At 54.6% G+C, this 27,190-nt stretch overlaps 1 protein-coding gene across 2 annotated transcripts in view; it reads left to right on the top strand.

The window, feature by feature from the left end:
* The first annotated feature begins 10,722 nt into the window (after nucleotides 1-10,722).
* Nucleotides 10,723-27,190, top strand: part of MACROD1 (mono-ADP ribosylhydrolase 1) — a 151,859-nt gene continuing 135,391 nt past the window's right edge. Inside the window, exons 1-3 of one of the 2 annotated variants that reach the window (XM_060019109.1) lie at nucleotides 10,723-11,332; nucleotides 21,378-21,479; nucleotides 22,123-22,239. In XM_060019109.1, coding sequence (XP_059875092.1) covers nucleotides 11,035-11,332; nucleotides 21,378-21,479; nucleotides 22,123-22,239 — 517 coding nt within the window. In that variant the 5' untranslated portion in view covers nucleotides 10,723-11,034. The remainder of the gene's footprint in view (nucleotides 11,333-21,377; nucleotides 21,480-22,122; nucleotides 22,240-27,190) is intronic. The other variant, XM_060019110.2, reaches the window with a different exon arrangement.

Genomic DNA, 27,190 nt, shown 5'->3' with positions numbered 1-27,190 from the left:
AGGTAAAGGGGTAAGGGAGACAAAAGACCTCACTGAGGTGCCCGATCACCTGGCGGGCGGCGGCGGCCGGGGCGGTCCTTAAAATCGCGGCTCTTCTGCCAGAGGCAGGGCAGGTACCCGTAGAGAAGCGAAAGGATTTAGAGCGTGAGAGAGAAATGATTGTGGTTCACGGAGCAAAGCAGCCGCATGACGGGTCTGGAGGGAGCTTAGATGAGGGTCTTGGGCCCTGCTGTGATCTCTCTCCCCCACGCCCGCTGGGTAATGCCGTCCCTTCCCAGGGTTTAACTGCCCTCTATGCTAATAGGTTGTCTCCACAGCGTTCTTTTCCATCCCAGCTGTCTGACCCATTCTCGACACTACAGCCAAGGTCACTGTAGATCCGCTTGCCTGATAACCCCCTCCTTTGCTCGAAACTCTTGGAGGCTTTTAGATTGGGGGTCAGGGCCTGTCTAACATCGCAGGCCTACTTTTCCCACCTCTTCTTTCCCTGTCCTCCACCTTCAGCACCAGTCTCCAGCCACACTGACCTGTCTGTTCCTTGAACTAGGTGGGCTCCTCACTTGGGGCCTGCCTGCAAGATGTTTCCTCTGCTGGGATCGCCCTTCCACCAACTCTGCCAGGTTAGCATCTTCTCAGGTTTTTAAGGCTGAGATGAGCTGTCAGGGTTCCTTGACGACCTGCCCCCAACGAACTCACTAATTTCTGCCCACCTATTATTTGCTTTCACAGCATCATGGTCTACACATGTGTCCAATCACATACTAAACCAGAGACTGGTATCTGTACCACATTTTGTAGGGCCTACAAGGGCCTTGTGTCTTTTCCTTTAGATCCTTGTCTTCCAGGTGCGTTGTACAGCGTTTTGCACGTAGCAGGTAATCATTAATTCATCAAATACGCCCTATAATTTTTTAGGTAATTGTGGGCACTGGGGAAATGCAGTGAGCAATCCTGACAAAAATCACTGGTTTTGTGGTGCTCATTTTAATGAGAGACAAACTAAAAAAAGTTTGCATAGTGTATCTGCGGTAGAGAAAAATAAAGCAGAGTGTTGGGCAAGTGGGGCAGTGTTGCATTTTCAGTAGGGGTCCAGATCAAACCCAGTGAGAAGCTAATATTTGAGAAAAAACCTGAGGAAGTGAAGGAGTGAGATTCATGGATATCCTAGGGAAGAACCTTGCTGTCAGAGGGAACAGCAGATGCAAAGGCCTTGTGACCAGAATGTCAGGGGCAGGGAGGGAGTGGGAGGTGGGGCTAGAGGAAGCAGGAGCAGATCCTGCAGAATGGGAGGCAATTGTGTTCACTTGGAAACATGCAGAAAAGTGATGTGATCTGACAGTTTTATCAGGATCCCTCTGATTGCTGTATCAATGAAGAGGACGAAAGCAGAGGAACCTCTTAGGAAGCTGTTGCAGGATTCTAGGAGAGGGGTGATGGTGCCGTGGGCCAGGGTGGGAGCAGAGGATGGGTGAGAAAAGTTGGATTCAGAATGCATTTTGGAAGAGCTGACAGGATCTGTTGGTGTATGGATGCAGAGCATGAAGGAAGGAGGTGACTCCAAGGTGTTTGGCCTCTTACTCATCTGCTAAGTTAAATCTGTCAACGAGACCTTTCCTTTCTTCTTGGCACCGTCCCCAGACCACCGCACTCCTGCCAATCCCACTGCTGCCCCCCAGCCCAGCTCTTTCTCCACCTCTGGAGGCCTTTTGAGGCCTTATATTGTCTCCTCTACAGCCTCTCTCCAGGCTTCTTTGCCATCCCTCCCTCTCTGTGATCTGGTCTCTGCTGTCACACATCTTTTTTATAGTTCTGTGTGTGGTACAGTACTCTGGGTACAGGGGCTCAACAGTGAGCAAGGCAGCCCTCAGATGCAGCTTCTGCACACATGGACCTTGTTTTCTAGTGGGAGAGACAGATGGTACTTAAACTCCACAGCTGTGTGACTTCTAGCAACGTGCTTACCTCTTTGTGCTTCAGTTGCTTTCATTTTAAAATGTGGATGAAAAAGTTTCAGTGTTAGAAAAGTTGTGAGGATTGAATGATTGGATATTTACAAAGCACTGAGAACAGTGCCTGACGACAGAATAAGTACCATATACATTTGTGAAATAAAAATAAAGTTACAAATAAAGATAATTCTAAAGAGTGGTGTGTGCTATAAAGAAAACAAAAAGTAAGGATAAAGAGTTACCAGGGAGGCAGGGAAGGAGTGCCTAGAGGTGGGGGGTTAGTGAAGGCCCCTTAGACTTGCAGTTATGAAAAGCAAGACACGGACAGTGTTCCAGACAGGGCAACAGGAAGTGCAAAGACCCTGAGACTGAAACAAATTTGGAATTTTCAAGGAACCCAAAGAAGGCTTTTCTAGTATCCTTGTCTGTAAATGAAGATGATGAACTGCCTATGACTTCCCAAGGTCACTCTTGAGGATTAAACAAAGTAATCCATACTCCAATTTTTGTTTATTTATTTATTTATTTATGGCTGCATTGGGTCTTTGTTGCTGTGTGCGGGCTTTCTCTGGTTGCGGAGATTGGGGGCTACTCTTGTTGCGGTGCACGGGCTTCTCATTGTGGTGGCTTCTCTTGTAGACCTTGGGCTCTAGTCATGTGGGCTTCAGTAGTTGTGGCTCACGGGCTCAGTAGTTGTGGCTTGCGAGCTCTAGAGCGCAGGCTCTGTCGTTAGTTGCTCCACAGCATGTGGGATCTTCCTGTACCAGGGCTCGAACCTGTGTCCCCTGCACTGGCAGGTGGATTCTTAACCACTACACCACCAGGGAAGTCCCAGAGAGCCCTCTTTGAGAAAAGAAAAATATAGATTAAAAAAAAGCATGGTACTTTAGAAGGAGTGCGAATGAGGCACCTTGAGGTTTAAGCTTATCCAGTGTCATGGTAAAGCCACTTCTGAACATTATGATTTCCACCAACTCAGGCTTCTCCAAGTGAACTCAGAGCCCTCCCTTGGGGGCCAGGAGGCAGTGATGCGGGCTGGCTGGCCAGTGCCCCCTTCCCCAGGTCCCTGGAACTAAAGCATAAGCTCCGCCACAGCAGGCATCCTGGCCCTTGACGATGCGTGGCGCCTCGAGTGATTCATGCTGCTCTTTAGGTGGGGAGCAAAATGGCCAGGGCTGCGTTTGGAGTCAACTCTGAGGCTGTAAATCCTGCAGCAAATGAGAGACTGACGGGGTCACCGCGTGCAACCAGATTCTCTGCAGAGCAAATTCCCAGTTTTAAAGTTCTCCCAGGAGTTCCCTAGTGTCCAAGTGGTTAGAATTCCGGGCTTTCACTGCCGTGGCCTGGTTTCAATCCTTGGTCGGCATGGGAGTGAGGAGTGAGGAGTGAGGAGTGGGGAGTGGGGAGTGGGGGTTAGGGGAAGGTTGCAGCTCAGAATTCTCGCGTCTGTAGAACATGGAATTTTTGATTTTATAAGAACTTTCAGTGTTGGAGTGGAAATTTAAGACAACCTGAGTTTCCTTCTCCACGTGAGAGTGAAGTTCCATTCCATGTTCTGAGAAATCCCTAAAGAATATTTTCATTTCCCACATAACTGAGTGATTCCAACTTTGAGCTACCTGTTACCACAGAGTCTGAGTCCTGATTAGCAGGAAAAGTGTGGGGGGGAAATAAAGTGCCGTAGAGTTCTGCTTAATTCAGTGAACTCGCACAGAGCCAGGAACTGTGCCAGATACTTCAAGGAATAAAACGATGGTAATTATTATCCGATAATTACTTATCAGAGAGCCCAGAGCCCAGTTCGGGAGCTTGCCATCCACAGGCCCTCCCGGGGTGCTCTCAGCCAGTTTCGTGGCTATAAACACATCCCGATGACTCCCACATTAGCTTCGGTTCAGATCTCGCTCCCAAGTTCCAGACTTGTCTACCCAGCTGCCTCCTCAATGTCTCCATTTGGATGGCAAATGGACTTCCCAACGTGTTCGAATCAGAACTGATGATCTCCCCTGAAGCTGTTTCTCCCTTGACTTCCCTCTCTTCAGTGGCCTCGCTATTCTTGGGCTGGTTCAGGCTGAAAACTTGGGAGGCATCCTTGACGTTCACAACCACATCCAGTTCATCAGCAAATTTTGTCAGCTGGACATGGGCCCTTCTGCAAGTCCCCAGCCATTTCTTGGCTTTGGGAAGGGGAACGGAGTGTTGGCTCCCTGAACTGGTAGGTGGCCAGAGGCAGAAGGGACCCCCCGCCTGGGCTCCCAGGCCATATCGAGGCCTCCCACGCTAGATGCTGCTTCCAGAGGGCAGGGCCTGTGATTTGTTCACTGCTGTGTGCCCTCAGGGCCTGGAACCTAGTCCGTGCTTGTAAGAGTTTGGTGAATGAGCAAATGGAGCTGATCATCCTTCTCCTCCCCCATGGGACCCTCAGCCGCTCCCAGGGAGGCTCTCTGGCCTTCTTCCCTCTAGACTTCCTTGCTCCCTATTCGGCTTAGTCTTCTCTGGGCCAAATGGTTGAGTCCCTTCAGATTCAAACATCTCAATACCACTGTTTCTGTTATCTGTTTCTTGAGAAATACCAACTAGTGCAGAGTGTGAGCATGGGGAAATGGGCCCTCCCATGTCCTATTGATGGGAAGTTACACTTAGTAACATCTATTTAAAATACAAAAAGCAGGGCTTCTCTGGTGGCGCAGTGGTTGAGAGTCCGCCTGCTGATGCAGGGGACACGGGTTCGTGCCGTGTGGAAGATCCCACATGCTGCGGAGCAGCTGGGCCCGTGAGCCATGGCCGCTGAGCCTGCGCGTCCGGAGCCTGTGCTCCGCAACGGCAGAGGTCACAACAGTGAGAGGCCCGCGTACAGCCAAAAACAAAAAAAAATACAAAATGCAATTCCACGCTTACAGATTTATCCCACCTGGGCCCAGCCTGGTGGCACAAGGATGTATACTGCAGCCCTGTTTGTGACAGCAAAAGGAATAGCACCCAATTACTTGTGTATCCATGGAGGATACTGGGAAACACGATGTTGCTGCTAGAGGACGGAATATTAGTGAGTGTTCAAAAGAACACTCCAGTAGATATTGACATGGAAACATGCCCATGATAGACTGCAGAACGACGAAAGTCGTGCAGCAGTGTGTATGCCGAATCTTACTTTTGGTAAAAAAAAAGTGTGTGTATCTTTCTATATGATTTTATATATGCATGGGAAAAGTCTAGACAGTTGTATAGCTAACTGCTAAAGTTGTTGCTTCTGTGGTTTGGGAATGGGGAGGGGTGCTGCATTCATTTGCTGGGGCTGCCATAACTAAATACCACAGATTTGATTCGGTGACTTGAACCACAGCAATTAATTTTCCCACAGTTCTGGAAGTCCAAGATCAAGGTGCTGCTAGATCTGATTTCTTCTGAGGGCTCTCCCCTTGGCCTGCAGACGGCTACCTTCTCACTGTTTCCTCACATGGTCTTTCCTCTATGCAAGCACGCATCCCTAGTGTCTGTGTATCCAACTTTCCTCTTCTTTTTTTTTTGGCCACCACGTAGCTTGCGGGGTCTCGGTTCCCTGACCAAGGATTGAACATGGGCCTAGGCAGTGAAAGCCCAGCGTCCTAACCATTAGGCCACCAGGGACCTCCCAAACTTTCCTCTTCTTATAAGGACACCAATCAGATTGGATCAGGGCCCACCCTGAGGGCCTCGGTTTAATTTCATCACCCCTTTAAAGACTCTGTCTCCAAATACCGTCCCATTCTGAGGTACTGAGGGTTGGGAATTTAACATATGAATTTTTGGGGGGGGGACACGATTCAGCCAATAACAGAGGCTTTCACTTTCTATTACGTTGTTAAAATTTGTTACAATGGGGACGTCCCTGGTGGTCCAGTGGTTAACACTCTGCGCTTCCACTGCAGGGGGCATGGGTTTGATCCCTGGTCAGGGAACTAAGATCCCACAGGCTGCGCGGTGTGGCGTGGGGGGGTGAGGGGGCAAAAACATTTCTTACACTGAACACTGCTATTCGAGCTAAATGTCCCCAGAGCATCAACCTCCTTCCCAGGCCTTCTCTGAAGTCAGAGGAGGGGCAGCGAGTGACCTCTGCCAGCCCAGCCAGCTCCAGGGCCCTCTGAGGCCCCTCCCCTGAGGAAGGCAATGTGAGCCACTCCGGATCACTGGCCAGGTCCTCAGACCCACGCTGAGAGGAAGCAGATGGAGGGGCCTCTGCCATGCAGGCCTATGATTTATAGCTACATGTTCTGGACATTTAGTACCTTGTAATCCATCCTTCCCCTTCACACCTCTCAGTATAACAACAATATGTTATTGGCCAATGAAACAGGCAGGTGATAAAACATGAGGAGAGCGCTACAACCTGGATGAAGGGAGGTGCAAAATTGTGATCACACAGCAAAGATGTTAGGGGGACCTGGGAGGTGCAGGGGTTCCTCTCTCTGAATGAGGCAGTAAAAAGAAGAAAGATGGCCAGGTAAAATGGGGTAGGGCTAAAACTTGAAAGACTCAGGAAACAATAATGCACTGGGCTTTAAAATCAAGCCCCTGGGGAGAGGAGTGCACTGCCCTGTGGGTCTCTATAGATCTGGCAGTTATCCTGGGTCCTGCTCTGGTCTTAAAGACCAGAAGCTGGAAACTCTCACTGTACTGTGGTCCCGCACCCGACTGCATGTTCAGTCTTGCTGAGATGGTGAATCTGCTCCTCTGGGTAGCTTTGCAACCCTGAAAGGTGTGGAAGCCCGAAAAGCAAACCCAGACTCTTGCTACCAGTTTAGGAAGTTTTGTAATCATTCTGCTAATACCTGCATGTTTATTAAATGTTTTGAAACATGCATCAATCTACCCTATTTGATTTGCAATTTTAATTAGAAAGGAATGAATGGGAGACAGCCTGCAGTGATGACTGCAATAAAGGCTCCCATCCCTGTATGCCTGCCCTTTGCCACGGATTTGGCTGCTTCTGTGAAGACATGGAGTCTATTTCTCCACTTCTTGGATTCTGGGCTGGCCTTGTGACTCGCATTGCGTGCCGTGACTGTGTGAATTCTGTGCAACACAATGTGGTGAAAGTGATGTAGTGTGACTTCCGAGTCAGGCCTCGAGGCATTTTGCAGCCTCTGCTGACATCCTCTTGGAGCAGGGCTTGAGAGCAGCATGCTGTGAAGATGCCCAGTCCGGCATAGTGGAGGCCACATGGGACAGAACCGAGGGGCCTCGCTGACAGCCAGCGCCAATTGCCAGTCACATGAGTGAGGCCGTCCTGGGCCCCCCGCCCCTGTGGCCATCTGACACAGGAGTGGCCCAGGCAAGACCAGCAGATGAAACTTCCAGCTTATCCCAGCCCAAACTGCTGATGCAGAGGCCTGGTTGTTATTTTAAGCCAATGAGTTTTCAGTGGTTTATGAGGCAGCAAAAGATAACTGAGACAGTATAAAAGGATCTAAGTTCGTAAACGGTGTTTGAATATTTAAGAGAACTGATTTACCATGTTTATAAGTTTAATCTATTAGTGTATAACAATTGCTAACTGATTAGAAAAAAATATGCTTGGCTTGGGAGGGAAGAATAAGGTGGGGGATGAAGGCATCTTTACCGGCTACTCCCTCCCTGCTTATAAAAAAAAAAAAGAAAGAAAAAAATATGCTTGTAAAAAAATATATATATATGCTTGTTATATGTGTAAGTCTCTTCTGCTGAGAGTTTGAGGCATTTGAGAGGACCAGCTATTTCAACTCTGTAAAATGTAGTTTAAAATCTATTAGGAAATTTAATTACCTAAGTTTGCAATTGGCATTCATTTTCAGAATTTAATCTGTTGAACCTGTGATTTAATTAAATATTCATCAAAGACTTAGTGAAAGTAATTGTTCTTATTTTTACACAAAAATTAGATTTATAAATAGAAAACTAGATTTGCAAGTTGCATTTGGATATTTAAGAAAAGCTAGTTTTTTAATTTATGAGTTTAATAAATACAGTATTAATTTAAATACAAGCAGCAGTAGGTAACTTTTTGCTGCATGAAAAAAAACCCTCTCCAACATTAAAAATCCTCAACAGAAAACAGCGGGTGTTACAGCCCCACCAGAAGATTTGGCACTCCACAGACTCCCATGCCTTTGCTTCTGTGGGTCCCTCGGCCTGGAATGCTCCTGACACACATAGACATCTGTGGTACCTGGCAAGATATTACCTTTTCTAAAAGGTCCAGCTGAAACTCTGTGAAGAGGTCCTGCCTTGCCAAGTCAGAATCGCACTTCTCTGCCTAGACCCATCCGTGTGTGGGGCCCAGGCCTCTCTTAGAACAGACCCTGGTAGGCTATTGTCTGGGACCTTCTCTATTCTGGCTGCCATGTGAGAACAGAGCTGAACCCCAACAAAAAGAAATAGAAGGACTAGTTCAGATGCCGAGGGTGTCCAGGGTGCTTCCATGGCCTGGCTCTGGGGGACATGGATTTCAGGCTCTATGCAGAGGGCAGCCTCCTGATAGGCACTGATACTTTCTATGGCTGGGTCCCCTGCCTCCCCTTGCGTTCTCCTCCCCAGACTTTGCCGGGAAGGGTTTGGTGAGCAGAATAACGCCCCCCAAAGATGTCCACATCCTAATCCTTGGAGCCTGTGCATATGTTACCTTACATGGCAAAGGGGAATTAAGGTTGATAATCAGCAGACTTTAAATGGGATCATCCTGGATCATCACCAGTGAGTTCAATGTAATCACAAGGGGCCTTGAAAATGGAAGAGAGTCAGAGGGAAAGACCACCAGGGAAGACTGGTCAGTGAGATGGAACATTGCTGGCTTTGAAGATGGAGGAAGGGGCCCACAAGCTAAGGAATGTGGGTGGTCTCTGGAAGCTGGTGCTGACACCTTGATTTTTAGCCCAGTGAGACCGATGTCTGACTTGTATCCTACAGAACTTTAAGAAAATGAATTTTATTTATTTATTTAAATTTATTTATTTATATTTTTGGCTGCGTTGGGTCTCTGTTGCTGCGCATGGGCTTTTCTCTAGTTGTGGCGAGCGGGGGCTATTCTACGGTGCAGTGCGCGGGCTTCTCATTGGGTGGCTTCTCCTGTTGCAGAGCACAGGCTCTAGGCACGCGGGCTTCAGTAGTTGTGGCACTCAGGCTCAGTAGTTGTGGCTCACGGGCTCAGTAGTTGTGGCTTGCAGTCTCTAGAGTGCAGGCTCAGTAGTTGTGGCGCACGGGCTTAGTTGCTCTGCGGCATGTGGGATCTTCCTGGACCAGGGCTCGAACCCACGTCCCCTGCATTGGCAGGTGGATTCTTAACCACTGCGCCACCAGGGAAGCCCTTGTTTATTATTTAAGCTGCTACATTTATGGGAATTTGTTATAGCAACAACAGGAAGCTAATACACAGCGTCACCCACATGCTTCATTGCCTGAATCAGTGACATTTGTGTAATCACTTACCAGACCACAGATAGGAACCAAACAACCTTGACCCAAGCCTGGACTCTGACCCCCATAGGCCATGTTGACCTTGGGCCAGTCCAGGCTTCTCATCTGTGCCCTAGGGCAGTGCTGCCTCACCAGGCTGTGGGGAGCACATAGTGAGTTAATGGAAGTAGAGCAAATGCGTGTAGAGGGCTTAGCTCAGCTCCAGCTGGTACCTAGTCCCCTGTGAATGGTTGCTGTCCTGGATGCAGTTGGCAAGGCCCTTCTTGCCCTGGTAAGTTATTGGAGAAGCGGCAAGTGGTGAGGTGACCTTAGGCCTGGGGGCCTGACTACTGCATCTTGAACTCATCTTGCTGACCTTTTCGGGGAAAGGCGCAGGCCTCGTCGTTGGTGGTCCTGGAGTGTTGGGGGCCCTTGGCCCTTCCTTCCTGTCCCCTGGCTTCTGATCTACCCTCTCTGCCCACAGGTCTCCCACTGATCCTCTCTTGGGCACCACAGTGGTGCCAGCTGCATCCACAGGAGGGTTCTGTGATCCTCCTCACAGCCCTGTGAAGAGTTATCGCCACACTCAGCGCCAGAGAGGCCTGGAGCACAAGGCAGGTCTGCAACGGTCAGACCTGAGAGCTGTCTTCCTAATATACAGCTCAAGAAGCAAGGTACAGGGGCCAGTGTACCCGAGTAAGAACGAGCAAAGCTGGTGCTAAAACCTTCTCTGGAACCCTGGCTTCTTGTCCCAGGTTAAAAAAATATCCACTATGGCGAGTTCCCTGGCCGTCCAGTGGTTAGGACTCTGCGCTTCACTACCGTGGACCTGGGGTTCAATCCCTGGTCGGGGAACTAAGATCCCGCAAGCCACGGGAGGCGGCCAAAAACAAACAAAAAAATATCCAGTATCATATTTATCAAATAATAAAATGGTATAGAAAGACATTAAAATTTTAAAAATCCATCCTTATAGTCCTTGTAAAAAATTAGGAAAAATATAAAGAAAAAAATCACCCCAATTCTTCCACCGAGAAGGCCACTTGGAACTCTAATTTTCTGCCTTCAAATTACACGATTTCCACCTTTGCCTCCCTAGTTGCTCTAGGTTCGGTTCCTGCCACCGCCGGCTAAGAAGCAGCAGCGCAGCGACCTGGGGAAAGTCGCCCAACCGGACGTACCCGCTCGCGCCACTCGTCACCTCCCCACCGCCGGCGGGGACGCGCGGCTCCCGGGGACTGGGGGCGGGGTGGGTCCCTGGTGACCCATAGGGAGCCGCGCTCGACTCAGTACGCCCGGCCAGAGGGGCGGAGGCGGGGCCGGGGGCGGGAGGCACCTCCCACCAGGAAGTTGGCGGAGGCCGAGCCAGCCCTAAGAGGATGCGCGCGGCGGCCGCGCGACCCTGCGAGAGCTGGGCTCAGGCGCAGCGCGACCCCGCTGGCCGGGCGGGGCGCGCACGTGTGTATACGAGTGCGGGGGCCCGTCAGCGGCCCGGACTACAAGTTCCAGGGTGCCCAGCGGCGCGCCTGGGTTTTCTGGCCGCGCGGCCCGCTGGCTCCTGAGCAGGTCGCCGCGGGTTGGCACGCGTCACCTGGTTCCCGAGTAAATAAGGGAGAGAGTCCCCGAGCACCGTAAATAGAGTCCAAGTGGGCGGGGAGCCGTCCCGCGCCGCCCGCTCATGTCTCTGCAGAGCCGAGTGTCCGGCCGCCTGGCACAGCTGCGCGCGGCGGGGCAGCTGCTCGGCGCCCGGCGCCCCTGGCCCGGCCCCTCGGCGGGTGCCACGCGGACCCGCAGCACTGCGTGCGGTCCTCCGGCGTCCCTGGGCGCGTACGACCCGCGCGCGCGGACCCCAGCGGGAGTTGGGGCTTGGGGGGCGGCGGCGGTGGGGCGGAGAGCCGGGGTGCGCACCTGGGCCCCCCTGGCCATGGCGGCGAAGGTGGACCTGAGCACCTCCACCGACTGGAAGGAGGCAAAATGTAAGTGTAAGCAGGAGGGGGGCGCGAGGGGCGAGGGCGGCCCTACGTGGGCCTTCTCCGGCTGGACAGCACCCCACCAGCAGCCTCGTCCACCCCAGAGAACTGGGGAAGTTAAGGTCCCATGTGCCCCGGTATGGACCCCCATTAACAGCCACGCCCCCCGTGTGCCCAGCCCCATAAACTACTTCACCGCCCCGACCAGGTCCAGGTCCCCAGTGGGGGGCAGTGTGAGGAGGGTGGCCTCACGCCATTGAAATGTGTTGCTGGGCACCCCCAGGGAGCATCCAAGACCTAGTACCTTAATCTTGTGCACGAGGGAAGCTGAGGCCCAGTGCCAGAACCAATAGGCCAGAGTCACTCGGAGTTCGCTTCAGGATCGGACAGGCTCTGAACTCCCCAGCTTTTGCGTAGTATGGTTTCTCAAGGGGTGGCATTTAGGCAGAGTGGCAGGGAATGGGCTGAGGGGACAGCTCTGGGGCTGGCATCCCACCTGGTGGGATCAGATAGCCACAAGGAGTGGCCTCCCTGAGCAGGCCGGTTCCACCTCCCCCCACGCCTACCCGGGGGGCCTGCCTCTCTAGGCACGTGGTTTGGTGCCCTTTTGCCCTTAACGTTGGCCTCTGGACACTTGTGAGCACTCTCCGCCTTATTCCTGGGGGACACAGGACAGAGGAGCTGCGGGGCAGGGCAGGGATGGGGCGTTGTGCCTATGAGAACAGTGACCCCCCGCCGCCCCCCACCTCCAATACCCAGGAATCGATCCATTTCCTCCCGCTCTGGGGCAGGGCATGAGTCCTGGTGGGCATGAATCCCAGGGCTGGACTCTGGGCCCGAATAGAGCAGGGAAGGCAGGCAACCTGACCTGCAGAGCCCCAAATAGCCCCGGCTGCCTGTCCAGCTGCCCCTGCCCTTCAGGGCCTGCTCCCTGGGCTCCTGTGACCATTCGGGCTGGATCCCCTTTCAAAAGAACAGGGTCAGCAGCTCATTGGCTGGGCCCTTGTGGTGAAGTGGGTTCAGCCAATGGGGTTGGGAAGGCAGGCCTAGGGCGGGCTGTGGTTGGGGGCAAGGGGAAGGCATCCTCTTGGGATTGGAGGTAGAGTTCAAGATGACTTACCACTGTCATGAATTGCATTGCCTTCACTGGGATCTTAAAGCACCAGCAGGAAGCACTTGACTTTGCTCCCGGAACACAAGGAGTGCTTGTCAGCCCTTCAGCCCTGGCCCCAGAACACCGTTCAGGGTGGGGAGTGGGGGCTGGCCCCCTGGTACGGGGACTGTCCCCGCAGGGAGCCCTGCTTTCCCTTCTCTGTCAGAGAACAGTAACCCAGGGTGGTGGGAAAGAGAGCTGGGGAGGCCAGGGCCCCAGGCACCTGTTCCTGGATCCGCCACTTTTTCTAGGACCCAGCTCTCCGCCCCTCCCATTCCTGGGTGCCACTGAAAACTTCCAGACCTCATGAAGCTGATGGGTCAGGGATTCCCAGGCTGCTCTCTGCTAGGAGCTGGGATTTCCATTCATTCAGTCCATGTTTATCGAGTGCCTTCTATGTAGCCAGCACTGTTGTGCTGGGGAGACAGGCAAGGACCCTGGCCTCACGGAGCTTAGGGGGAAGAAACGGTAGAGGATGTGATCAAGGCAATGAGACAATGCCAGGTAGAGGTCAGTGCTGCAAAGAAGCCGTGGCAGATGGGGCCGCGTGAGTGCCAGTGTCCAGTCAGGGGGCAGTGTGAGGAGGGTGGGCTTGCCCCAGGAACCCCAGCAGTAGGTGTGAAGCCGCCCGCCCCCCAGCAGCCGTTAGGTGGCAGTTTGTGGGGGTGAGACACACGGAGGTCTCTCTGTGTCTTAGTTACCTATTGCTGCATAATAACAGGTTACCCAGACACTTGGGGGCTTAAAACAGCAAACATTTATATTATCTCACAGTCTCTGAGGCTCAGGAAGCTGGGAGTAGCTTAGCTGGGTGGTCAGGCTCAGGGTTTCTCAGGAGGTTGGCGGGGACTTGGTTAGGGGTGGAGTGAGCCCTTCCCAGATGGCTCACTCCTGTGAAATGGCTGTTGCCCAAATGCCTCATCTGGCCCACATTCAAGGGGAGGGAAATTAGTTTCCACCTTTGGGAGGGAAGAGGATCAAAGAATTTGGGGCATATTTTTAAAACCGCCACACTGAGGGACTGCCTCAACTGGATTCTGCCTCTGATTGGGGTCCAAGCTTTGATCCTTTATTTATTTGGCCACGCTGCTCAGCTTGCAGGATCTCAGTTCCCCGACCAGGGATTGAACACGGGCCCCCAGGAGTGAAAGCGCCGAATCCTAACCACTGGACGGCCAGGGAATTCCTACAATCAGTGTTCATTTACCTAAGTATACTGCTGTGTAACCACTACTTTGATCAATAGGTAGAACACTGCCATCGCCCCACAAGGTTCCTTTGAGCCCCTTTCCAATCAGTACCCCTTACTGCTAATCATTTTTCTATCTGTTCATTTTGTTTCTTCTTGAACTTCATATCACCAGAGGCATATACTGTGTCCGGTTCTTTTTACTAATATCTGTGTGACTCGTCCACATTATTGGGTGTACCGACAGTTGGCTCTTTTTTATTGCTGTGTAATGTTCCATGGTGTGGATGTACTGCAGTTTGCGCACGCAGTCTCCTGTTGATGGGCACTTGGTCTCCAGTTTGGGACTGTTGGGAATAAAGCTGTTGTGAATATCCTTGTACATGTCTTTGATGGACATGTGCTCATCTTTCTGTTGGGGGTATACTTACACAGGCCTCTAAATGCTTGTCTATGCCTGAGATGATCCTCTCTCAAAGACTGGCACATAGTAACCAAACTCACAAGAGACTGATGTATAGTTCAGAGGGTTGAGGTGCAGTTCACGCTGAGGAAATGTAATAGCTGTGGGTCTGGAAACTCATGTGCACATGGGCAGGGCCTCCTCTCCCTGTGGAAAAGCCATGTGGAAGCCAATTCACAGTCTTAAGTTTGCTCAGGAGCAGGTGTTCTCAACTAGGGAGCTGGTTGAATGATTTTGGAAGCTGATCCCACTGCCCTGGGCAGGCTGGGCAAGCTTTCCTGCCAGGGGTGCGCCTACCCACTGAGGATGCCCTTCCCCGGGCGGTTGCTCAGTGTTCCAGTACAAATGCAGTGCTGAGTGCCTGCTCTGGGCCCCAGGTGCAGATGCCTCAGTCCATGGCCCAGCGAGTCCTCTGGACAGATAGTCAAATTCTGCCTGGGTTCTGCACATTCCTTTTTCCTGGGTTCAAGCTGACTGCCCACTTCTGTGGACCTGTTCTTTCTGTGGACCTATTCTTTCTCTAGGTAGGTAAATACCATCAGGCTGATCTTCCTGGCTAGGAGACATTCAGTCTTTTTGAGAGACCTCTGCAGTATTTGATTTCACTGGCCAGGGGTTAATTTCTATAATTTAATTCCCTCAGTTCTGGAGTGTCTCATTACCACCCGCCCCCGCCAGGTTGTGCCTTTTCATCAGAAGATTGTGGAAACAGTCCTACTGTAAGGCAGTTGGGTACGAGGGGACTTAAGTTCAGGCACTGGGGTGTTTGGGGGCTTTGCCTCCACAGGAGGGGCCTGGCCTCCAGGAGAAGGGCACAGATCCTCCTTCTGACCTGTGGTAGGGGCAGAGCTGTGTGCTAAAAAAGAGAACGGGTATTGGTGTCATCAGACATGGCAAGCCCTGGCACCACTGCTTCCATGCTCCCTGAGCCTCAGTTTCCTCATCTGTAAGATGGGACCAACAGCACCCGATTTGCAGGTTGTGCTGGGATCACATCAGAAACCATTTTGTACACAGCGGCCAAAGGGTCCCCAGTGCCCCCCTCCCTTGACACCCCCCAATGCCCCCCGTCCCTTGTCACCCCTCGGGTCTATCTCCTCTCTCTGCCCTGTTCTGGCCATGGGGACACTGAGCTTATATAAACTTGTCTCCCCTGTGGTCTCAAATGCTAGAACTCTGACCCTCAGTTCCTGAGCCCTGTTTCCTCTCCCAGGTGGCTCAGGATAGGGTCATGTGTTCCAGCCTGTTTGCATGGGGCAAGGCAAAGACTGATTTCAACCCCTGTGGGATTTCACGCAGAGCAGATGATTTATCTGATTCGACTGCCGAACCAGAAAATTTCCCAGGCACACCTGGGAATTGGGTGGGCTTCTCCCACCTGTCTTCTGGGAAACAGCCTTGGCACGTCCCGGTGCGGGCGGAGGCGAGGGGGTCTGGGAGAGCAGAAAAGCTCCAACGTGCCTCCTGCCATCTCCCCTTTGCTCGTGCCATAGGCTTTGATGAGCCCCTGCTCTTGGGGGACGGTGAGAGGTGATTAATGCCCCCACCGCCGTGTTCCCAGAGCCCAGCTGTTATCAGCCCTGCCCACCCGCCCTTCTTCAGAAGAGGGGCCTCCCTCCGCGCCAGCCTGCCCTCAGCTTTCCGAGCACCGTCTCGTGAAGTGCTATAAAGACACTTCTTTAAACACATCACTGAAGTCCCGTTCGCCCGGTGCCCTTTACGGTTCTGACGCAGCCTGCTTCCTCCAGCTCGGCTTTCGTGCCCGGGAGCCGCTGAAAGCTTATCTGGGGTCAGACCTCCCCATCAAAATTTACTGCAAACATCCTTTTACAGCACCTGTCTCACTGAGCTGTGAAATACTCTCGCCTCTCCAAAAAGGAAAGAAAATTAAAACGTATGTTGTACATCTTTATCTTTATAAGAAAAATAAATCTCACTTGTGCTTTAAGTCGGCACCCGTCCTTCTGGCAGAGGGAGGTGGCGCGTGTTATAAACGTGTGGGGCATATGCCCACCGTAAGGGTCCTGCTTCTCCTCCTCCCGGAGCGAGTGAGGAGGGCCTGGGGGCGGCCCCGCTGATGATGAAGCTGAGGCTGTGAAGACAGCGCTCCGGTCCTCAACTGGCTTCTCCTTCCCATAAAGCAGAGAGCAGTGCAGCCAGTAGCTCCTCGGGGTCAGGCTGCAACCTTGTTGAGTGAGAACACGGCTCCCCGCACACTGGCCTCGCGAGGTGTGCGCCTGGGGACCACAGGCTGGAAGGGCAGGCTGGCAGGTGTCCCCAAGGTTGGCGCCTTGTCAGCCGGTAGCTGAGCTGGAAGCTCTGACGGTCTTCCTTTGCCGTCTCCGGGAAGCAGAGTCGTGTTTTGGTCTTTGCTGGAGAGAGAGGACTGCGTGGGCTGTGGGTCACTCAGAGCAGACCTCGGGTACTGGGGAGGACAGTGCAGGACAGAGCCCTGGGCTGGGTCCCGCCCTGGCTTCCTTTTGCTTGCCTGTGGCCAGGGCGATTGCTCTGCTGATTTTGTAAAGCAGGGTGGTGGCATCTGCCAGATGGTGTCTGCTCGGGGACCTGAGCCATCTCTGGGCATCCCAGACTAGTGCCGTGGGGTGCCTGGGGCCTGCCCCAGCCAGAGGGACTCCGGTCTTGGGAGTCCTATGGGGTTGGTCTGCGGTCTGGATGACCAACCCCTCCAGTGTCCCAGTACGGGCCTGCACTCCGGCCACAGGTCCAGCCAGCTCTGAGTACTGGCACTTGGGCATGCCAAGGCCTCGGAGGGGGCCTTTGGTCACAGTTGTGCAAGACGATAAATATGGGGACCCAAATAACTTAAACAGCTGCTGCACCTGCTTTGCCCCAAGTTGGAAAAATAATGTTTCCCCTCCCAAATTTTGTCTTGTTTTCGTTTGCTCTCTTTGGGCCTTCTTATTTCACACACAGGAAAGACTGAGTGTATCTGATGTGTATATCACACTCGACAGCTTCCTCTGTGTTTTCGCAGCCAATCTTCTTGTTCACAGCAAGCTTGGGTGCCAAGGAAGGCTGGCCTTGTCCCTATTCTAGAGACGAGAAAACTGAGGCTGAGAGGGTGAGCACCTTGCCCAGGAACATGATGGTGGGAGGTCATGAGCCCAAACCTGGGGGGACCGAGGAGCAAGAGTGGAATCAAACCCCAGCAGCGGCCAGGCCACGGGCCGGCAAACGCCCCAGACGGGCCGGGGGAGGCTGCCAGAGCCTTGCTTTTGCTCTCCCGTCCAGCTGTTCTAGATTTCTCTCCATTTCCCCACCCGTACGCTCTCTCCGACCTCAGGGCTTTTGCACGCGTTGTTCCCTCCTCCCGGAAGACCCTGTTCTGTTAGCAAACTTGCCCGCAACCTTCAGGTCTCAGCTCCTTGGTTCATTGATTCATCCCACAGATGCCCAGGGACACTCACACACGCTTTATGCTGTGCCAGGTGCTGGGAATCCAACATACACATGACATATCCCCATATGGCCAAGGTCAAGCAAAGCACAGATGGTAGGGGAGGCAGCTGCTCTGGGAGGGGGAGGGCAGTGAGGAGGGAACTGTAAAGGAAGACCAGGCAGGAGGCACAGCAGGTACAAGGGCCCTGAGGTGGGAAACAGCTTGGCTGTTGGGGGAACTGAAAGGCTGAGGGGCTGTGGGCAGGGTGAAGTGCAGTGGGGAGGGTAGCACGGGAGGAGGTTGGGAAAGAGGCAGGCTCTCCAAGCCCTGGCAAGGACTTGGGGTTTGAACTGAGCTTCACACAGAGAGACAGCTTCTATCTGACTTCTGTCCCTAATATCTCTGGGCTGCTGTGTTAGGAGCAGACCATAGGGTGGACACAGGGAGTCAGCTGGCCGGGCGGGGCCGGGGGGAGGCGCTTCCAGAGGGGTCTAGGGAGCAATCAATGACGGAGGCTTAGCCCTGGTGGGAGTAGCAGAAGGCACGGTGTCTGTGGTGTTGGGGGGATAAATCTAACAGCCTGCAGATGGATGGAAGAGGGAAGAAGAGAAAGGAAAGGCCCTTGGTTTGGGGCCCCAGCAAAGTCTGGGGCCGTTCACTGAGAAGGAGGAAGGATAGAAAGGTCAGAAGCTCAGTTCTGCACACACAGAATTTGGGGGTGAGAGCAGGCTGTGGGCCTGGGGGAGCAGATGCGCGGAAGAGGCGAGGGGCTGGAGGTGCGGCCTTGGGACCATGAGCGTTTTCGAATGCGTGGAACTGATGTGAAAGCCGAGGGAGAGGGTGTAGATTAAGGAAGAGGGGAGGCAGCAAGGAGGCTGAGAAGCGGGGCCAGCGAGCAGCCTGGGATCGGAAGTTGGGGGTCCTGAGAAGAAAGAAGGGGTTGGGGGTGCTAAGCGTACAGGGGAGGCCAGGAAGGGCCACTGAATAAGGACAAGTGGCCAGTGTGGTGCCTCTGACCTTGGCCTTGATGGAGAGGTGGGGTCGGGGGGAGGAGGAAGTGGAGACAGCGAGTGGAGACAGTGGAGTGAGGCAGAGAAACGAGGCCACAGCTACAGCGTGTGGAATGCGTGGTTGAGGGAGGGTTTTGTTTTAAAAGCCTGGGTACACCAGAAGGTGTTTGAGGGCAGGCAGGACAGTCCAGTGGAGGGGGAGCCGCAGGAGTGAGTCCTCGGGGAGGTGAGCTGGGCGGCCCCGGCTGGGAGGAAGGGCCTTCGTGCCCAGTGACCTGAGGGAGGGAGAACGAGATATGGGCAGGTGTTGGGGGGGTGTTCTGCCTTGGTGGGAGGGGGAGGCAGCATCCACTGGATGGACGGCCGGGAGGACGAGCGGAGGAGCTTGGGAGAGGGAGAAGGGGGAGGGGGCACCCACTTCCGAAGGAGCGGCTGGAGTGGCCTCCTAGGGAAGATGAAGAACTTAGCGGGAGCCTCTGCTTGGTTGGTGGGGGTTCCTCGAGCGATTTGCAGCTCCTGGGGCAGACCGGAGAAACTGGGGGTACCTCTTCCAGGAAGCTGTCCCAGCCGCCCCTCTGTTTGGTCAGGCCCCAGACCTCGCCTCGCCTCCCAGGTTTGGTGCATGGTGGGTGCTCAGTAAATATGTTAACTGACTGATCTGTATTCAGACTGCCAGGGAGAGGCAGAGCCTGGATGGAGTCGAGCCTGTTTTTTGCTTGGTGGTACCGTCTGCCGGCAGCTGAGTGCTTTGTTTTGTGCCCAGCTAAGCCTGTTCTGCTTCTCATTTAACGCGAGGGAGCTTTCTGTGCCCCCATTTTACAGAAGAAGACAAGCAAGGCTTGGAGAAGCACTTCAGTTCCTTCAAATACCAGCACCATCCCCCCACCGCCACCCCTCCCAACACGCAAAGAAAGGAGCGTTTAAAGTAGGAGCTCTTGGCCTGTTTCTCAGATCATGGGGAGGGCAGACCCTTGAGAAGGAGGCTGGGAAATGGGCTGTGAGCATCCAGGGACTCTAGTGACAGAGGGGACTGTCCACGCTGGGTACCACCCACGCTGGATACCCTTGCCTCTTAGAAAGAATGAGAATGGCACTACTGTGGGGGGATTCTTAATCTCTACCTGGTGGAAGCATTTTTAATCTGATTTGGGTGCCCCTGGGATGAGGTGCCCCTGTCTCCCCTCAGCATCATTCTCCCCCTGTGCTTGCCTCCTGCCCCACACCCTGGATTGCACCCACCCAGAACCTCGAACATGCTGTTCCGGATGGTGGAACACCCTTCCCTACCCTGGCTACCTCTCAGTCCTCTTCCCAGTCTCCGCTAAGCCCCCCTGGACTGGGGTTCCGGCTACCTCCTCTCCCAGTCCCCGAGTGTCCCTTCCGTAGCACTTCTTGGAATTTGGATTGCTCGCTTGATCGGGTAAAGCCTGGTCAGCCTCTGTCTCCCCTGCTGCATTATAAATTCACAAAGGCCAGGACCACGTCTGCATTGCTGGGGGTTGGATCTCCAGCACCATGTGTAGGACCTGCGTGTGATGGGTGGTTAAGGAAGGGGGTGGGAAGTGGCTGCCGGAGAGTGTGGTTCTATCTCGAGCTGGAGTTGGTGTAAGCAAATTCAAGGTGTAACGAGCTTTTGGTAATAATTCCCTACAGTGTTGAGCTGGACTGTGAACGGGGCCCTTTCCAGGCTCCTCGGGCATCTTGAGGAGCAGAGGCTTGGATGGACTGACTTTGGCAGGGCAAAGGCACATATGGGGGACCCACCTGTCTCTTGAATATCTGTCTGTCTCTGCCTTTCCACAGAAGGCTCCAGCAGGCAGACCCTACCTCTCCCCCTACCCCCTCTAATTGCCCTCCTACCTCTGCACATTTTCTGATGCTTTTTGGGTTCCTTGACTGTGGTCTTTCCTCTTTGTTGTCCCCCCCTCCCCTGGTGGTCACTGGGGGCTGCTCCATCTGGGGAGTGTGTGGTGGAGGACAAGGCTGGGCGGAGAGCCAGGCTGCCCTGGTGGTCTCAGGCCGGCAGGGGGAGCCCACGAGCTGCGAGCCTGGACTGCTGCTCTGGAGAGAGGCTTCCCTGCCTGGGGCCACCCAAAGGGAAGACCAGGCCCAGCAGGGGAACCAGCCTGGGTGGACCCAGAATCTGTGAGTGGATGGGGGGCCACTCACTAGCTGTATGACCACGGGTGGCTTCCTGACCTTCCTGAGCCTGTTTCTTGATCTGTAAAATGGGGACAATTCCAGCCACTCCCTTGATTCATGACTCACCCCAGTGGGCATCTCTCCGCGGGGAGCCCTCTGCCAACGCAGGGGGTTTGTCACAAACGGGCACCAGACCCACTTGGTTCTGTGGCTCTTTGAGGAGCACGGGTGTCCTGGTTCCCTGTGTCCTGCTGCCTACAAATAACGACAATGATGATGTAACTGATTCAGTGCCGCCGACCTACCTGGCCTTAGCATGCGTGAGTAAGCTTGAAATTAGTCTGCAAGGGCTGTCTTGAAGATATTAGGGACCCAGAGGTGTGGATGCAACTGGAAAGTGGCAGAGTTGAATTCTGCACTCAGGTCTGTGGTGCCTGAGAGACACCCTCCACCTCCATGGGCCTCAATTTCCCCTCCTAACAAAGAGGGCACAGCAAGATCTTCTAGGGGACCCTCCTTCCGCGCCCCTCCCCGTGTGCTTGCGGGAAGGATGGGTGTGCAGGGCTGCTTTGCATCCTTGGACGAGGCGAGCATCCCCGTGAGGATAGGAGACCTGTGGGAGGTGGGGAGGCCCCCTGGACTGCTCCTCTCCCTGCCCGCCTGACTCTCCTGCCCACCCCACCCGCCCCTGCAGCGTTTCTGAAGGGCCTGAGTGACAAGCAGCGGGAGGAACATTACTTCTGCCGGGACTTCGTCAGGCTGAAGAAGATCCCGACGTGGAAGGAGGCGGCGAAAGGTAGGCCCTGCGCTGGGCAGCCCAGCTGTCCGGGTGGTGTGTGGCCCTTTCAGGCCCATACCTTGGGAGAATCATAAAGACAAGGCCAAGAAGGAGAATGGCGGCAGCATTTATGAGTGCTTGCTGTGTGCGGGCCCTTTGCGGTGTCACCTCATTTAATTATCAACACAGCCTGAGGCAGGTTCGGTTTTTATTGCCATTATACCGTTGGGAAACTGAGCCTTAGACCTGCAATCCCATGGCCGCTGGAGCTGGGATTTGCTGCTTGGTGTAGCGGCCAGCAGTGCAGCGTCCTGGTGAGCGCGTAGGCCCTGCAAATTTCAGGCCTGGTAACTGGGAACCCAGGCCAAGTTACTTAACCCTCCTAGGCCTCAGTTACCTGGTGTGTAAAACGGGGATGGATGGCATTGCTACTCTACCTGTGTGCAACATTGTGCAGATTCAAGGAGATGAGTGTGTGCTGCACACAGTAGGTGCTTAGTCGGCGTGGGCTGTCATTACCGTGTCGTCGGTCCTCGCGTGGCACGTTGCCTCTGGAGGTGGAGGGCAGTTGATGGTGGCTTGCCTGACTGGTGGCCACTGGTGGGTCACTCTGCTGTGGGCATCACTCTATGACCCCACCCTCGGCCTCTGCTTGTTCCAGGGGTGACCGTGAAGGTGGAGGAGCCCAAGTACAAGAAGGACAAGCAGCTCAACGAGAAGATCTCCCTGTTCCGAGGTGATATCACCAAGCTGGAGGTGGATGCCATCGTCAACGCCGGTGAGTGAGGGCTTCTGGCCAGCCTGAGCCAGAGACCTGGGTGGCCACCTCGTCACTGTACCAGGCACGCGTGGATGCCACCTGGCTCCAGTGAGGCTCGGGTGGCTGGGCGAGGGTGGCCTGCTGGCGCCACGGGAGCCCAGCGTGTCGGCAGCGTGGACTCCTCTCCCCTTGAAACCCCGACCTACTGCGTCAGGGGCGCCATGGCTGAGCTGCCTCGAAGCTCTGAGACCCGTTAGTGGCGGGTAAGGGAGAGAGCTCCGCTGGAATTGCGCCGGACTGCCCTGCCAGGAAGGCGGTGGCCAGAGGGGGTGGTCCGACCTTGGGGGCTGCAGATGCCCCTGACCACTGCTTTCCTTCCTCCGCCTCCTGCCCTCCCAGCCCCCCTTCTAATTGGGGTGGGCGAGGAAACATGTTGGGGAGCATGTCAGAAGAAGGGTGGGGGCAGAGGCCCCTGCACCCCTGTCAGCTTCCTGCGACGGCTCTTGCTGACTGGGCGGTTTATTGTGATGAGTTGAGGAGTCTTTTGTGTCTCTCCCCTCTTGGGAGAGGGAGGAAGGTGGCGGCTCTGCTCCCAGGCAGTGGTTGTCTGGCTGAGGTCAGGAGTGGTGTGTCAAGGGGCGGTCAAGTCCAGCAGGTGCTCAGGTGGTTCACAGGACAAGGGCGAGTGGGGGCCGAATCCCCCCACTGTGGTTGCCAAGTGTCACAGGACGGAGCCTCCTTCCTGGAGAAAGGTTCGCAGGCCTGGGCAGACCCCCTTGTCTTGGGTTCCAACTCATAGGGAAACTCCACCGTGCTAGCCGCTCCCCACCTGCACAGTCTCAGGCGCTCCCAGGAGCGTCTCAAATCTCCTTCATCGCGCCCTTGGGCTTGCAGCCATTGGCTGACCCCAGTGCTGGCCAGGGCGTGGAGTGGCCAAGTGACTCTGGGTCTTGGCGGTGCCCGTGCTGGTCTTGCTAAGCGACTGGGCTTGAGTGACCAGGGGAGAGGTGGCCACTCATCCGCTCTGGGCCCGCTTGTCTGTGATCTGGGTTGCATTTCCGGCAGTGGCGTTGCTCTGCGTGTCTCCCTGCTGACGTTCGCAGAACTGTGTGGTCACAGGGGTGTTCCCTCCCCCCTCATTGCCTATTTCAGCACACAGGTGACCAGTCACAGGAAGGTAGGAGTTCTGACTCGGAGCAGGGTGTGGTGGGGTCACCTTTGGGTTTCTGCTTCCTCTGATGTGTTTCTCTTGGGCCACTAGGATGGTGGGTAGCAGCGAGGTCCCCATCTGGGGAGACACAGGGCTAAGACAAGTCAAGTCACAGTGGCCCAGGAGAGAAGGGTATTCTTGCTGCCTGGACCCCAGAGGGATGGCCTGGTGTGGAAGGACCAAGCCTTGGGGCCCTGGCTGAGGGGACATTGCCACAGGCCTGCGAGGCTGCCCTGCCTAGTGCCCTGGGCCCTGTCAGTCACTGGCAAGGGTGTGGGAGGCGCCCCGCTGGTACTTTTTTTTTTTAAATAAATTTATTTATTTTATTTATTTATTTTTGTCTGTGTTGGGTCTCCGTTGCTGTGTGCGGGCTTTCTCTAGTTGTGGCGAGCGGGGGCTACTCTTGGTTGCGGTGTGCGGGCTTCTCATTGCAGTGGCTTCTCTTGTTGCGGAGCACGGGCTCTAGGCACGAGGGCTTCAGTAGTTGTGGTGCACGGGCTTAGTTGCTCCGTGGCATGTGGGATCCTCCCGGACCAGGGCTCGAGCCCGTGTGCCCTGCATTGGCAGGTGGATTCTTAACCACTGCGCCACCAGGGAAGTCCCCCCACTGGTACTTTTCTTCCTGAGCTGCAAAGTGGCCAGAGAGAAAAGTAGGGCATCTTATCCCCTCCTTCCCAGCCAGGTTGATGGTTGGCAGCCAGGAGGGAGGGTGTGGGGACCCAGGCAGGGTGTGGGCAGAATGCAGATGGAGTGGTGTGGGGGCTCTGGAGCCTGCCCGCGGGGCTGCAGGCATGATTAATGGCTCTGCCTAAGTGCCCTTGTGCCTGGCCAGACTCTGAGTGCAGCAGCTCTGTCAGCCTCTCATGCTCTCAGGGAAGCGCTTTGGTCCTGGCTTCATTTGATTCGCCAGGGCTGGGCGTGGCAGTGTTTGCTGTGTCTTTCTGGGGACTCCCCTTCTCCATGTACCTGCCTGGGCTTGCATGATGGGAATGGCGGGAAACCCACCCATTGGATAGTTGGGGATATTAGGGTCTGATGCCCATGAACAGTGATGCTCACGCAGCACCTGGCATGAACAGAGCCCTCAGCACCTACCGCTGTTGTCGGTGCTCGAATTGATGTCAGCAGAGTCACTGGACGTCAACCCTGGCCCAGGGATGCCAAGGGATCCTGGTACTTCCTACAAATGAGCAGCTATGCCTCCCCCTGCCTGCCTCAGTTTACTAAATACCTCCTGGTGTGTCTTCCCGGGATCTCCTTTTTTTCTAGAAAGAGTCTCATAGCAGGGAGGACCCAGAACCTGCCTGGAACCCCAAAAAAAGACTGAGGTGGGCCCTGGATCCAGAGCTCCCACACAGAGCCTGCATCCCCTGCAGACCCTCCCTGCAGGTTTTCCCAGCCCGGTGTTTGGGTGGCCTTGGCACTAATCAGACCTCGGGGGTCTTTGGTGGGTTTGGTACCCTCCAACATCCTCCCTGGGCACCCCCAACCATGGCCTGGGGCCGCCGCCCACCAGGGGGCAGCAGAGATCGCGGTTCCTGCGCACAGCAGGGCCGGTAAATCAGCCTGTTTATTAGCGGAATAAAAGTCGCGGCAGCGAGGGGCTTTTCAGGGCTGCATAAATCTGGTCTGTGCCTCGTGAAACCCACATGTGCTTAATTCATATGTAAAGTTTCAAGCAGGAAGAGAATACGTGTCCATTAAATTCTATTTGACTTGATTATAATCATTAGCCCTGAATAATTGCTTCTCAGCGCCGACCGCGGAGCCACCACAATGAGGAAAAGGAGCGAGCAGTTATCTCGGGGTGGGAATTTTTTAATTTTTATTTTTGAAGTCAGGGGCAGTGTTGGTCCCGCCAGGGTCTGTGGCCCATGGGGAGCTGTGTGGGTCGGACAGGGCTGGGGGCTTGAGGTCCACTGTGGAGCTTCTGGATTTTCTCGGGAGGGGGTGGGGGGCGGGGAGTCTCTCTTTGTCCCTGAGGCCAGATGGGGAAGGGGAGGGAAGATGCCATCGCTGCCTGGGCCTTGCTCCAGCTGCAGGGACCATGGAGGGGGAGGCCTGCAGGGGGCTGGGAAGGGCCTGTGCGAGAAAGGGATCAGCGCCCCAGAACCCCTCCATCCTGAAGAACTGTGGCTCGGGGGTGTCTCCAGCTGTGCAGGCGCTCTTCCCATCCCTAGGGAGGACCCTGGGGGTCCTTGGAGAGGGCAGGGGCCGGGTGTCCTCTCTTCCTGCCCCCTTCACTTCTCCCCTCCCCGCAGAGTGACTCCACCCACAGCCTCGCTCAGGACTTTGGAAAATCAGACTCAGTTTCCCAACTGTTCCCCTGGCATTTGAAGTCCAGGGCTGGTTTTTACCCCACTCTGTTGATATTTGATATGTGATTGGGGTGTACCATTAGTGCCTGTAATAGTGGATGTGTGTGTGATTTGCTGTGTGTATAATACGATGTATGTTGTATGGTATGTGGAGGGGGGCTGGAACAGAGTAGGAGGATGTTTGCCTGGCCGGTGGCAGGGCATGAGGTCACAGGGGACAGGACCAAACCCCCTCAAGCCCCCAGGGGCAGTGCAGGCCTCCCCGGGTCATCCTTGGTCTTGCCCCGGTGGCTGCCAGCCGAGGCCACTTGCTCGGGCAGAGTCTGGAGAGTCTCAGGCTCCTGCCATCTGTGCTGGCCGCGGCTCCTGCCCACGGGGGCACACTGCATCCATCTTAATTAAATTGGGCTGCCACGCTGGTGAGGTAAGCCAGGAAGCCCCTGCAGCCCCCATTCTGGAGCAGGAGATTCTTCGGGGCAGCGCCTGCCTCTCCAGCTTGGCCCCACGGCCCCCAGGCTGTGTCTAGAGAGAGCCAGGCCTAGCATCTCCTCCAGAGAAAGCTTGGGTCTCGGGGGGTGCCTCAGCTTCTGGAGTGTTTATGTCTTCTCTTTGCCACGGAATGGTGGGGACTATGGGGAGAGGCAGCATGACCTTGACAGGGTCCCTTCCATGCCCTTGAGTTTGCCAGCTTACCAAGCCTGTGCTTGTGGGCCCCTAGTTCCTGACAGACAGCTGACTCCCAGGCAGGAGATGTCCTGGCACAAAGAAGGACCCCCATTCTTGGCCAGTCCAGGGTCCGGCTGCCGGCTTTGGCCTTCAGGGCATAACGGGACAGAGCAGGGATGAATGTGATGCTTTGTGCAAAGACAGAAGGAATATTAAACTGCAAAGCTGTCCCAGGCCACTGAGTCAAGGCCATGTGCGTGCTGTGGCCTCCGGTCAGGTGTCTCCAAGCCTCTATTTCCCCATCTGAAAAATGGAGCGTCGTTGGCCCCACCCCAGGGCTGGCACATAGTAATAAGCCCCTGTAAATCAGTATTGGAAAGTCAGCACGAGAGAAACTAAGTAGAATATAATGTGACAAAACACTGGAAGCGAGGTCTGAGCAGAGTGCCACGCGTCGCCTCAGGGACCAATTAATTCTGCAAGGAGGGCGCGGGAGGTGAGGAGGGTCAGGGGAGCCTTTGAGGGGACCCGGCATGCGGGCCGGGCCGTGCAGAACAGGTGGGGAGCCATGTTTCACAGCGACAAGCTGGCCTCACTGGGAGTATTTTTAAGTTGCTTATTTATTTAAAATAAGGCATGAAGTGGTGCTCTGTTTCCTTAAGTCTTGGGGCTTTGATTTGTGAAAATTTGCCAGCTGCTTCTATCACCCTCGTCTCCTTGGCAAGCCAGCCAAAGCCCTTGCTTCATCCCTTCTGCTGCCAGGAGGGCCCGGAGG

This window comes from Delphinus delphis, chromosome 8 (genome assembly GCF_949987515.2).
Source record: "Delphinus delphis chromosome 8, mDelDel1.2, whole genome shotgun sequence".
NCBI classification, from domain to species: domain Eukaryota; kingdom Metazoa; phylum Chordata; class Mammalia; order Artiodactyla; family Delphinidae; genus Delphinus; species Delphinus delphis.
Note: the sequence above shows the minus strand (reverse complement) of the source record. Positions and strands in the feature narration are given on the sequence as shown.